Genomic DNA, 12,112 nt, shown 5'->3' with positions numbered 1-12,112 from the left:
CCGCTGTAGTCCTCTAGTTGTAGTCCAGATCCTCGCCGGGAAGCAGGTACGTCTTCGCATACAGGACGATCAGCAGAACGGCCACGATAAACAGGAGTCGCCGGGTCGTGTCGTATTCGCCCAACAGCATGCCGCCTCCGTGGCCACTGGACCAGCTCGGGAACGCGTAAATACCTTTATTTAGTGGTGGAAAACAATTTGCAAATAAATTGCTAATTGAAAACAGCTTAAAGCGGCGTGTGCCTGAAATGCACTAAAAAATACCCAAAACTAGTGATGTCCACACAAGCTAATTGAAACGCCAAAGTCACGTCACGCGGGCACCTCTACCAGTAAGAAAAATATAAGGGTATTTCCTAAGCTGTTGTATTTCGGTCAACGGTTTATCGCCTATTCCATTCAAATTAAAGTGCAATTTTATTTTAGATAGTAAATAAGAAAAAATATAAAAATAAGCTAGCTTTGGCCAGTCGAATCTTATATACCATTGCAGGCCATTCCTATTAACTTACAAAAGCATTAAATTTAGATTTACTTTCGTGTTATTTTGACATTACTTTTTTGATCCTTCCTATGGCAGCTAATCGGACTGAATTTTGTTAAATTTAGTTCGAAGCTTTGAAAGGTATAAGAAACGCTATATCCCAGAGAAGAAAAGAATTTTATAAAAATCAACAAAGATTTCCTATTAATTTCCATTTAATTTTCTGGTCGTTCCTATGGCAGCTATAGTGAACGATTTTTTACAAATTTAATTCGAAATTCAGAATTAATGAAAAAATAATAATCCCAAGAGTAGAAGGTAATATTTAAAAAAACACCGAAGCTAGAATTTTTTTTCCGATTCATATACTTCCTGCTGTAGAAAGAAGACTTTTAGGAAAGTTTTATCCCGATAGCTTAAAAACTGTGAGACTCGTTCGCGAAGAAACGAAGAGAAGGCCAGAACGACTCGTCTAGTGATGCTGATCAAGAATATATATACTTGAAATACAAATGCAATTTAGGGAATACCATCAATAAATATTTTCCTCGGAAACTCTGGCAACTGTTTGGCGGCTTCACCTATCTGGCAGCGCTGTACGTAAGCGTCTCCTGTGAGTTGCAATCAGCTGTTCAACAACTGGCCTGAAAACAGCTTACCAGGAAGCGCTCCTTTTGGGCCATAGCAACCGATAAATCTGCAATAGCCAAATAGGGCAAATTACGAAACCGCCATTGATTTTGGGCCCCATCAAGATGTAATGTGTGCCCAGGCATAGACCATCCCCGAGTAATTGATAATCCACGGCAGTACGAGTTCTGGTAGCAGACATCCCTATCCCCGATGTTGACCCTGTATTACGTGAGCGCCACCGTCCTGCAATCCTGGCGCATCCAGAAGGCCTGCTCCAAGATCGCCGAGCACCTGGCACAGCCCTCGAGCATCGCCTTCTATGCCCTTCAAGCGGGCAGTGACGATGGATTCGGTGAGTGGCGGAGCACTTGGAACGCGGCGAAGTTATAGATTCCTCTCCTGCCTCCCCAGATCCCGCCCTGGCCAGCTCAGAGCTGTGCGGCAACCGCCATGCGGCCAAGGTCACGGACATCCTGTGGCTGCACGCCAATCAGCGGGGCTGCTGCCTCCGTCCGCTGCAGACGCTCCACATCACGCCCTGGATCAGCTTCCCGGCATCGCCCAGTCTGCTGCCCTTCTGCTACGCAGCTGACACAGTGACGCCAGTGGCCACGCCCACGGAGGCGGACTCTGCGCCCAAGCAGAGGGTCTCGCTATCGGCTCAGGGAGAACAGAGGATGCAGCTGCTCCTGGAGGCCCACGTAGAGCCCCTGCAGCGGCCGAGCACCGAGGACACCACTGCTGTGCGGGTAAGTCTAGGAGATCCTGGCACCAGACTCTGCGGTTACACGATTTGTTAGAAGCATTCTTTATCCTTTAGCTTTAAAATTTGTATAATGGAAAACAACTTATGTTTATGGGTATTATCTGAGCCAAAAAAGTGCTTTAAATTTACCTGTATCTTTCTTTTAAAAATGGCATTTTAAGTATGTGGTTTATAAAAGCCAATATTTTTATCATATTAATTTTCCTTTCGTTCTAATGGCGCCTGTTTGATTTCTTCTCAATAAAATTTGAAATTCCAAAATTAAAAACTGATATTCACAAAAAGCTATAATTTTTTGTGTCATTTTTTTCATTATTTTTTCGATTATTTATATGAGACTATAAGATATATTCCGACCTGCAAAAGAAAGAAGAGTTTTGGAAAAGTTTCACCCCTATAGCTTTAAGACTGAGAGACTAGTTGGTTGGATCGACACATATAGTGGTTCCCACCAAGAATATATATTCTTTACGGGGTCGAAAACGTCTCCTTCACTGCTATGTAAACTTCTGACTGAAATCATTATACTCTCTGCAAAAATGTTTGCCTCGGTGACATTCACAAACTTAATACAGTAACTAAATACTAAATACAGTAACAGCAGTTACCTTTTTTTCTTAATATTTTCATAATTTCGTTTTAATAATAATTATCTTAGGGCAGACTATTGTTAGTTAGTTACTTAATTAGTAATGGATTCTTAAAATGATATGGTCTACTATATTATAAACTATAAATTGAGTACTTCGGAAGTGAACAGGGTCCCCTTTGTTTTGTTTTTAAACTTTATAGGTAAAGGGTAATTAAAATTCGGCTCTAAAACTGCCGTAGCCGTTAGCTAGGTGGTGCGTGTGGTAATGTGATTAAGATGTAACCGTTCTAGGGTAGTTGAATCGATAGAAAGAGATGCGTCATACAAAATATATCTGCTAAAGAAGGTTCACCTTTCGTTCTTCCTGTCTTCTCCTTGCATGTCGGTGACCCATAAATCAGCTGGAAGATTACGGTAAGCTAATTGCATGGAAAATAGACTCCCACCTGGCGGTGCTCATCGAGACAGATGTGGAGCACTTCACGCAACTTTTGATAACGACATTCTTGCGAAATAATTTATGCATTAACGATCAGCTGCCACTTTTACGGATTGAGTGTAAGCCGTACCTGAAATCGTTTTTACAAAAACTGATTTTCTGTAAGCATACTGATAAATTCTTCTCTCTATCGTAGCGGTTCAGCGGGAAGGTGATCCGCAGCCCTTTGAGCTACTGGCCAATCACCTGAAGCGACAGTCCCGCATAACTGTCGGTTTGGACAAGGACGGCTGGAAAAAGCACCTGGAGGATCTGCGAGCCGTCGGTGTGCTGGCCCACCAAGCCACCGAGTTCGAGTACCAAAGAAATCGTTCAGAGGGAAGGACGAAACCAGATCTCATTGCCCATGAGCATCGCCAAACCCCGGAACCTGTGGCCAAGGCTGTGGCTGTTGTGGAGCCAACCACCAAGGCATCTCTGTCTCCTGCAAGGATGCAAGAGAGTTCCCAGAAAGCTGAGGGCAAGTCTCCGACTAAATCCGAGGCAAAAACCACTCCTGCTAAAAGCGAAAGCAAGCCAATCATACCCAAAGAAGACTCCAGTTCAACGCCAATTAAAGTCGAATGCAAACAAAGTGAATTGGAGAAGCTAGCTGCTGCCCAGGCATCGCAGATGCAGAAGATCGAGAAAGTGCAGGTGTCGCCCATCAAGTCAGCTCCATCGACTAAGCCACCCGCTCTCAGTAATATCAATGAGTCTGCTGCGCCATCAGCTCAGCCAACAAAGCCCAGCAAATCCTTTGAGGTGGCGAAGCCATTGAATTCGCCTCCGTCATCGAGCACTGCTCCTGTGCGACCTGTGCTGCAGCGGAATAAGAATAGTCTGCAGGAGAGCAAGCCCCTGAATGTTTTAGTGTACTCGGACAGTGCCAGTGCCCGCGAATCCACACTGGCCACTCTTCAGCAGCTGCTGGAGCGCAATGTGTACACCATCTATCCGCTGATGCCACAGCAGGCGGCTCAGAAGTACTGGACAGAGCAGACAGCTCTGCTTGTTGTGTGCGGATCGGTGGCGCCGGGAATTGGACAGATATTGGTGGACTACTTTCTGCAGGGCGGCAAGGTGCTAAGTCTGTGTTCGGATATACTGCACTTTATCCTGCCCAACTATCGCACGGCGGAGGTAAGAACTTCAGTACGGATTTAAGTATTATTATACAAGTATTTTTATATAGGTTCGAGAGCACGAACTGGTTCAATTCTCCTACGACAAGTGGCAGCGGGTCAAGATGATGCACCACATCTTCTGCTATCAGCCGTCGCCGGTGAAGAAACACTTCTCCACGGACAGCGAGGAGTCAACCAAGTCGCATTCCCGCAAACCGTAAGTAAATATCACTGTTTCCGCATTGAGAAGCAACAGACCAAAAGCCTCGACAACATATTGCTAACCTCGCCGATCTATTTTATAGAGCAATGACCAATAACATAACTAAACAAGAGAGAACGCTATAGTCGGGTGCCCCGACTATCAGATACCCGTTACTCAGCTAAAGGGAATGCAAAGGAGATGGAGATAAAAACTTTGATTCGCCGTAACTTTTTAACGAATGGTCCGATTTAAAAAATTTCTTCTACATTTCGATAGGTATTGATAAAGACAACAAAACTGCATTTTTACTTTTCCAAAATATTGAAATTTTTAAAATCGTATATTAGCGATTGTGGGCGTTAGAGGGGGCGTGGCACCCTTTTGAAACAAACTTGCGCTGCGTAGGAACTCCTAGAATCTGCATGCAAAATGTCAATCTGCTAGCTTTTATAGTTTCCGAGATCTCAGCGTTCATACAGACAGACAGACAGACAGACAGACAGACAGACGGACAGACAGACGGACAGACGGACATGGCTAGATCGACTCGGCTAGTGATCCTGATCAAGAATATATATAGTTTATAGGGTCGGAAACGCTTCCTTCTACCTGTTACATACTTTTGCACGAATTTAATATACCCTTTTACTCTACGAGTAACGGGTATAAAAAGAGTATACTCTAAACCTCTGTGTTGCATGTTTTATCCACACAAAATAGCCCGATCCAAAAATTTTTATTTTGCATTTATAAAAGTTTCGTATTGGTTAATTTAACTTGATGGGGCTTCTCAGCTAATGATACCGATAAAAACATTATTGCATATCAACATTATCGACATTCTCGTACATATACTAAACCTTTTCTAACTAATTCCCATTCTTGTTTTATTTCTCAAATGTTTCATGCTAAAATTGGTCTCGTTTCCTCTGAATATGGCTTCTTTTCTATTTAATTCGGTGTGCACAATAATCCACCCTAATTCAATTTCGAAACTGCATAATTTACTAACCTACCTGTGTAAACTTTACAATTTGATTCTCCTTTAAATTTCATGAATGAATTGTGCTGTAAATGTTAAAACATACCCCGTGCTGTATTTTCATTTAAACTTATTTTTAATCTATCCATTGTCCTACTATTCTTTTCTGTCTGCGTGATCGCTACTTTTCCTGTCCCTTCTATATATCTATATATCTCTGTGTGTGCTTCTACTTGTGTGTGCTATCACTATTATAATCCTACCTACCATTAACCAAAATAAAAACATAAACCGAAAAACAAAAAAAAAACACAAAATCAAACCACGAAACGCTGCTCAGAGCTCTAGTATGTCCAAGGTCCATGGAACTGAAGGATCTGGCCGGTCACAGCCACAAATTGGATGTTCAGGTGTTGGGCACAGAAGAAACCTGGAATACGCCCAGCTTGATGTTGGCCAAAAGCCTGCAGAGCGGTGGAAAGGCCGTCTTCTCGCAGGTATTTTTGTCTCCCCTCTCAGTTATTTAACTGTATTTATTACCAAGTACATTTATTCAGGTTCATTTGGAAATGAATCCCAGTGAGTTTGAGTCGGATGAGATTAAGTACTCGATTCTGAAGCAAAACGAACGCACTCGACTCGAGATTTTTGCGGATCTCTTGGGAAAGTACCTGGATGTGCAGGTCCAAAACGGCGAGGGTGTCGATCAGCAGCAGCCTGGAGTGGTCTATCAGCACGCCTACTTTTTGGGTCGTCATGAGGTAAGTTGATTTTGTTTTATAGTTTGAGTCTGAAAATATAATATTTTCTTAATGGTCCAGGCCAAGTTTGAGCTTCTGGAGAAGCTGCGCCTAAGATGCAGTGGATCCGATAATGTCATAGCAACGCCCAAGCTCACAATGAAATTCTGTGGGAAGGACGACAAGCCGCCAGTGGCCAATAACAATGTGCTGCCCATACTGATACATTCCTGTCCGGACGATTTCTCCACCGTAGAATACTTTGATGTAAGCTAATACCATTGCGTTGAAGTGCTGACTAGAACCCTGCATGAATGGATTCAATGAAATTTTTAATTTTTTTGTTTTATATGAATGAATTAATTCGAATTTATAGTTTAATAGAATTGAATGAATTTGAATTTAAAGTTTAATATATTTTAATGAATGAATGGCTTGAATTCCGAGATAATTCATAAGGGCCATCTGCATGAATTTTATTTTCTAAGCAGTTAACATTGATTTGTAAAAAATTGTTCACTTTTTGTTCTCAAAAGAAAGGACAAAAAAAATCTGGCAAATTCAAAAAATTCATAAAAATGATTTATTCATTCATTCGATTTGAAATGAATTAGAAAAATATTAAATTTATTTCACATAGAAATTCTATGATAGAATTGAATTAAACGAATCAGAAATTTCATGGCATACTATGATAAAAAAAAAATTAAATGATTCTCGCAGGGCTCTAATGATGACACTATAATTCTTACCTTTTTTTTATGCAGCACCTTAAAACTGAGCATATTGGACGACTGGTCATCTATGCACCGGTAGTAAGCAGTTCCATGCATGTCATTAACAACCTGGAGCTCATCAACGGCCTGGCTGTGCTGCCCGTGCAACAGACCTCTGGAGTCGGTCGCTCCAATAATCAGGTAAATGTACTGAGAGTCTCCCATTTCCTTTTTTTAAACCATCCCGTTTTCAGTGGCTTAGTCCCTTGGGCTGCGCCATGTTCTCGCTGCAACTCCACCTTGCCATGGACTCAGCTTTGGGCTCTCGGTTGCCTCTTTTGCAGCACCTAATTGGAGTGGCCATTGTCAATTCTCTGCGGGGTCATGAACAGTATGGGGTAAGTGAATAAAATGATTTAGTTAAGAAGGCTTTAGGTCGCTTTGAATCTGGAATGGGCTTGGATGATTCAAAGGCAGTGTAATAAATCAGATAAAACTTCTAAGCAAGTGCAAACAAAGGTAGTCATTTGGCTTTAGTGATAAGTTTATTTGACATTTTTCTTGATTTCGCATTTAAAGTCCATTTACTATATACATTTGACCATACATAATTCGCAATATATATTTATTTAAACACTAATCCCCCATATACACATTTATATATATAGAGTTTTGCTTACACATAATTAACAATTTAGAAATTGCTCACCTGATTAACGTTTACTTTAATATTTGCCACAGTGCTTGTTTGCTTGTATATGCATGTCTATGCGTTCTCAGTTTGCCTCTGCTCTTTAACATTTAAACGTTTTGTCTTTTTCGAGTTAACACTTGCTTTCGCCTTTGTTTCGTTTGCTCACAACTGCAACTGGATTGCACCCGATACATAGTTGAGTTTTAAAATCGTTTGCTATAATTTGGTAGTTACGTTTAGGTATTTACAATCTTTGCTTAGGAGAGTTTACTATTGTTTGGGAAGAAAGCAAGCTAGCCTAGTTTATCAGGCGGCAGCTCCCTCAGAACACGGACTCTGCAGATCGGGAGAGGTTGACGGGATGGGAGGGACTGCGCGCCAGTCGCTTCTTGGGCAGATGCTCCAGCAGCGACAGCAGTCGCGCGAATTGCGGCCGGTGCTCCTTGTCGTACGACCAGCACAGCATCAGCAGGTCCTTGACATCCCGTCCGGACTGCAGGTTGGCCAGCGATTGCTTCATCCCTCGGCCTACCTGCCAGATGATCGACTCCGCCGGCTGATCCTTGAACGTGAACTCGCCGCAAATCAGCTCGTACCACACTGTTCCAAAGGAGTAGACATCCGAGAAGGGGGTGAACTCCAGGCACTCGCCGCGCGGCTTCTCCGGCTGCAGAGCCCGGATGAGCTCCGGCGCCAGGTAGCACAACCAGTTGTGGGGCACTCCCAGGCCCATATCACAGTAGAGCAGCTTGGTGGAGCTGAACAGGCCAAAGTCCGTGATGATCACCTTGCCGTTCTCGATGAAGATGTTCTTGGTGCGCAGATCCTTGTGGATGATCTCCCTCGCGTGCAGGTAGCCCATGCCCTGAGCGATCTGCTGGGCAATCAGAAGGGTCCGGTTCATGGCGAACTTCTCCCGCCGCTGGTGGATGTACGTGTACAGGGTGTTGCCCTTGCACAGAGAAGTCACAATAGCCAAGTACGGCGGATTCATGCAGGCTCCCATGAAGAGCACCAGATTCTCGTGGCGAGTGTTCTTGAAATTGGCCACCTCGCTGCGAAACGTCTCCAGCATGTGCTCGTCCTGCAGGTAGTCCTCGTTGAGCAGCTTCACTGCCACGTCTCCGTGCCACAGGGCTCGATGCACAGTGCCAAAGCGCCCCTGACCGATCCGCTCCAGCAGGCGCAGGTCGCCGTACGGAATGTCCCATTCCTTCAGTGAAATGGAGTTCTGTCGCCACTGCCCCGAATCTCCGTCCTCCGTTGAATCCACTCGCACGGGCGTCCTGTCCGAGTCCGTGCTGGCACTTCCGGACAAAGAGACTGTCTTGTCGCTGTCATTCGACTTGTGGGTGTCCGTGTACTCGCTGGTAAAGGGCGTCCTCTTGTCCACTCCGGCTGTGCTCAGTTTGCGCGGAAAGAAACTGCTCGTACTGGTTGTGGTTGTGCTGTTGACCAGACCAGTCACGGTGGCCACGCTGGAAGCATTCGACGACTGGCTGCCGATCAGGGAACTCATGTGCCCGTTGGAGCTGCTCACCAGACTGTCCAGTCCACCGTTGGCGGTGATGGGCACCGCCTGGAATTGCTCTGGCACTGGATCGTTGGAGATGAGCGTATCGCCTCCGCTGCCGCCACTTCCCGTAACCGTCACGTTGGGAAAGTTGAACTGAGCCTGCTGGTGCTTGCCCAGCGATGGCGTGGGCACCAGATTCGCGCTGGAGCTGCTGCCAGCCTGGTCCAGCTCACGATCCCTTTGGTGGAACAGCGCCGGACTGCTCGGTGTGGAGCTGGTGCAGCTGGAGCTCGGCGAACTGCTGTCGCCGTGCTGCTGATGCATCGGCTTGCCCAGGGTGTTCTTCTTCACCAGCGGCGAGCCCTTGGCCGCGCCGTGAACATGCGGCAGGCTGGCGTAGCCCTGCTCCTTTATGTGCCGGAACTCGTCCACATACTCGCGAGGCAGTCCGCAGGAAGGCGGGACGTGTGGCTCACACGACTTGTGGCAGATGTACTTGCAGTCGGTGCACTTGAGACAGCGGGAGAACACCTGCTTCTGGCACAGCGTGCAGGTGGCCATGAAGCCAATGACCTTGGTGAAGCGATGCTTGATGGCATGGCCCATGCCCACGTGGCCGACGCCCGGGGAACATGGCACCAGGAGCACGTTGGAGCTAGCATTGGTATTTGCGTCCACAAATATGTCCGAGCTGGCGGAACTGTGGCTATCGGGGCTGGGATCAGTGGGCAAACGATTGCGTGCCGGCTGCTCTCCGTCCACCTGGCTCTGGTTCAGCAGGGTCTGGTGCTTCCTGGCGGGCGGCGGTGTGCCGCGACTCCTCTGCGGTGTTCCGTTGAGGCTGCTGCTCAGCCCACTGGAGGGCGTAAAGGGCGAGTTGGGTGGCGAGGGCGTGAGGGTCAGGGTCAGCTGGGAACCCTGTGTACTGTTTAGCTCCTCCGTCGCTGTGGGCGACTGACGGCCGCTCCTCGAGCTGGTTGAGTTGGCCAGAGCGGTGCTCTTCCCCTTGACACCATGCTGGCGATGATGGGTTCTCGGGGAGGCGCTGGAGTTCTGACCCAGTCCTATGTTTCCCACGCTGCCGCGGTGAATGTGGATGGACCTGTCCCAGGAGTCCCAGTGCCACTGCTCCGGATCGTTGTTGCTGGCCGCAGTGCCGCTCTCCAGCGACTCCATGCACCTCCGCAGGTTCTGCATGGCCCTGGTCAGGCGACGCAGCTCCTCCTCCTCCCTCTGGCTGGGGCTGTCGGCCAGCAGCTGGCGGATCTCCTCGTCGCTGAGGCGCAGGCTCTGCTCCAAAGTGGTCAGGCGCGCCAGGCAGGCGGTGAGGGTCTCCTGGCTGAGGCCCACCACGCGGAGCCACTGCCTCAGCTCATTGCCCGTTGCGTGGGGCAGCAGCCCGTTGGCCGGGATGCGCTCGTTGAGCCTCATCTTGGCCAAGAGCAGCTCGGAGAAGTAGCGCACCAGCTTGGACTCCAGGCATCGAATCTCCTGCTGCGTCAGCGTAGAACTGGTGGCGCACTGAGTGCGCAGGCCCTCCAGATGGTTGGCCGAGAGATCAATCATGTCCTGGATGATGACCAGGTTGCTGTCGGAGACAGGACCGTTGGCATTGATGGAGCCGGAGTCTGGGGCCGGGGCGTTGTTGTTGCTGCTCATCCTGCTCTTTCGCGGCGGAGTGGAGTCCGATTGATTTTTTCAGACGCCCTCACGGGAACTCGACGATTCATTCGATGGGACCTGTGGCCGGGACTCCGCTCCGCATTGTGGCCCACTTCCGGCGACCGTGACGTTCGCAGCTGCTGCTCCGGCTTTCGCACACTCACGCCCGCAACTCGAGACAGCTCAAGGAATGCGAAAAGAAGATAATTTTTACAATTTCTTCGGCTGTTGTTGAAATTTCTCTACACCAGCGCATTGAGTTAGTGTGACAGTGCGCGGAAAGACTTGGTCGCTTCTCAAAATATACTAAAAAATCTCTAGTCTGCAGCATTCAGTAGGGGCATTCACCCATTTCAACTCGCTGCCTTTTCATTATTATTATAATCCATTACAATACCAATTAAAATTAAATTTTTAAATGATTATCTAAATATTTACAGGTTCTGAATATTTCTATCAAGTGGCCAAATGATATATATGCAAATGGGAACCAGAAAATTGGCGGCCTCGTCATTAACACCACTCTACAAGGCTCTCAGGCCATCATTAATATTGGAAGTGGAATTAATTTAAACAATTCAAAACCAACTGTTTGCATCAATGATTTGATAAGGGAGCATAATGCTCGCGCCCCAAACAACAAGCTACCAATTCTTAAATATGAGATGTTTATCGCCACGATATTTAATGAAATCGAAAGACTTTTGGGCGAAGTACAAAACGGAGACTTTGATAGTTTTTATGCCTTATACTATTCGCTCTGGTTACACAGGTAATGGTAGATTAGACCCCAAATTAATATTTACTAATTATGTTTATCCACAGCGGTCAAACCGTCAAGATTTGCCTGCAAAATCAACAGGAAAAGGAAGCCGAAATTATGGGAATCGATGATGTTGGTTTTCTACAGGTAAAATTACCAACTGGATCCATAGAAACCGTGCAACCCGACGGAAATAGCTTTGATATGTTAAAAGGATTAATTGTACCCAAGTACCACTAGTTGAATGAACCAGATGAACCCAAGTCATGTTATTCCCCAGTCCTCTTATTTAATAGAGCTATTAGCAACATGTATTTTTTAGGCGCATTTAGGTCAATTTATAAAGAACTAATTACGTATATACTCATTACTGCAGTGTGTTTCTCCTAAAGTGGCTTAACTCAATTTAATCGTGCTAAAAATTGAGAGAAGTTCTTTAAAATTATATGAATTCCACTAAATTAAATACTGCCAAAGAACATAACTGAAAATCTCCAAAAATTATAATTATAAAAATTGGTCTTGAACAAACAGGTACTTACATATATACCGAATAACCCAGTGTTTTGAAAATACTTCGTAAGTTTATCCTGTTCGTTACTATTGTTATTGTCATCGATTCCTCTTCGTATGAGTGTTTTTGAAATTCGACTTTAATAAAGACGTATTTGATTATTGCGGACTTAAAATTATTGTCTTTATCTAGTTTGTACTAAGTTTTCTTAAAGGTATAATACCGTTGTTTATAATAATT

The 12,112-nt window shown here is 45.7% G+C and overlaps 3 protein-coding genes across 6 annotated transcripts; 1 reads left to right on the top strand and 2 right to left on the bottom strand.

The window, feature by feature from the left end:
- Positions 1–13: 13 nt before the first annotated feature.
- Positions 14–260, bottom strand: LOC108066123 (uncharacterized). Its single transcript, XM_017154508.3, has one exon. The coding sequence runs from the start codon at positions 128–130 to the stop codon at positions 14–16; it is 117 nt and encodes a 38-aa protein (XP_017009997.1). The 5' UTR covers positions 131–260.
- An 827-nt stretch (positions 261–1,087) lies between these two features.
- On the top strand, positions 1,088–12,041 carry Hcs (holocarboxylase synthetase-like protein). 4 transcript variants are annotated; one of them, XM_070217043.1, is made up of 12 exons: positions 1,088–1,469; positions 1,529–1,866; positions 2,877–2,889; positions 3,111–4,096; positions 4,149–4,297; positions 5,608–5,764; positions 5,825–6,028; positions 6,089–6,274; positions 6,775–6,924; positions 6,978–7,121; positions 11,036–11,367; positions 11,421–12,041. In XM_070217043.1, exons 1-12 carry the CDS (start codon positions 1,328–1,330, stop codon positions 11,596–11,598), a joined length of 2,979 nt encoding a protein of 992 aa, XP_070073144.1. In that variant the 5' UTR covers positions 1,088–1,327; the 3' UTR covers positions 11,599–12,041. The 4 variants fall into 4 exon arrangements, with proteins under 4 accessions (XP_070073144.1, XP_017009976.2, XP_070073145.1 ...); XM_017154487.3 differs by having other exon boundaries at positions 2,877–3,033; XM_070217044.1 differs by having other exon boundaries at positions 1,089–1,469; positions 5,626–5,764.
- ksr (kinase suppressor of ras) lies at positions 7,251–10,896 on the bottom strand. The gene has a single exon (XM_017154489.3). It carries the CDS (start codon positions 10,590–10,592, stop codon positions 7,740–7,742), a length of 2,853 nt encoding a protein of 950 aa, XP_017009978.2. The 5' UTR covers positions 10,593–10,896; the 3' UTR covers positions 7,251–7,739.
- Positions 12,042–12,112: the final 71 nt, after the last annotated feature.

Source organism: Drosophila takahashii, chromosome 3R (assembly GCF_030179915.1).
Source record: "Drosophila takahashii strain IR98-3 E-12201 chromosome 3R, DtakHiC1v2, whole genome shotgun sequence".
NCBI classification, from domain to species: domain Eukaryota; kingdom Metazoa; phylum Arthropoda; class Insecta; order Diptera; family Drosophilidae; genus Drosophila; species Drosophila takahashii.
This window is presented reverse-complemented; position numbering and strand designations above follow the sequence as displayed.

What these genes read in the sequence shown, in the direction of transcription:
- LOC108066123 (XM_017154508.3), bottom strand. Translation starts at nt 130, where the DNA reads ATGCTGTTGGGCGAATACGACACGACCCGGCGACTCCTGTTTATCGTG.
- ksr (XM_017154489.3), bottom strand. Translation starts at nt 10,592, where the DNA reads ATGAGCAGCAACAACAACGCCCCGGCCCCAGACTCCGGCTCCATCAAT.
- Hcs (XM_017154487.3), top strand. Translation starts at nt 1,328, where the DNA reads ATGTTGACCCTGTATTACGTGAGCGCCACCGTCCTGCAATCCTGGCGC. An exon ending in ACTTTTTGGGTCGTCATGAG is followed by an intron (nt 6,029 to 6,088) that starts GTAAGTTGATTT and finishes TTAATGGTCCAG; the next exon opens with GCCAAGTTTGAGCTTCTGGA. An exon ending in TATTCGCTCTGGTTACACAG is followed by an intron (nt 11,368 to 11,420) that starts GTAATGGTAGAT and finishes GTTTATCCACAG; the next exon opens with CGGTCAAACCGTCAAGATTT.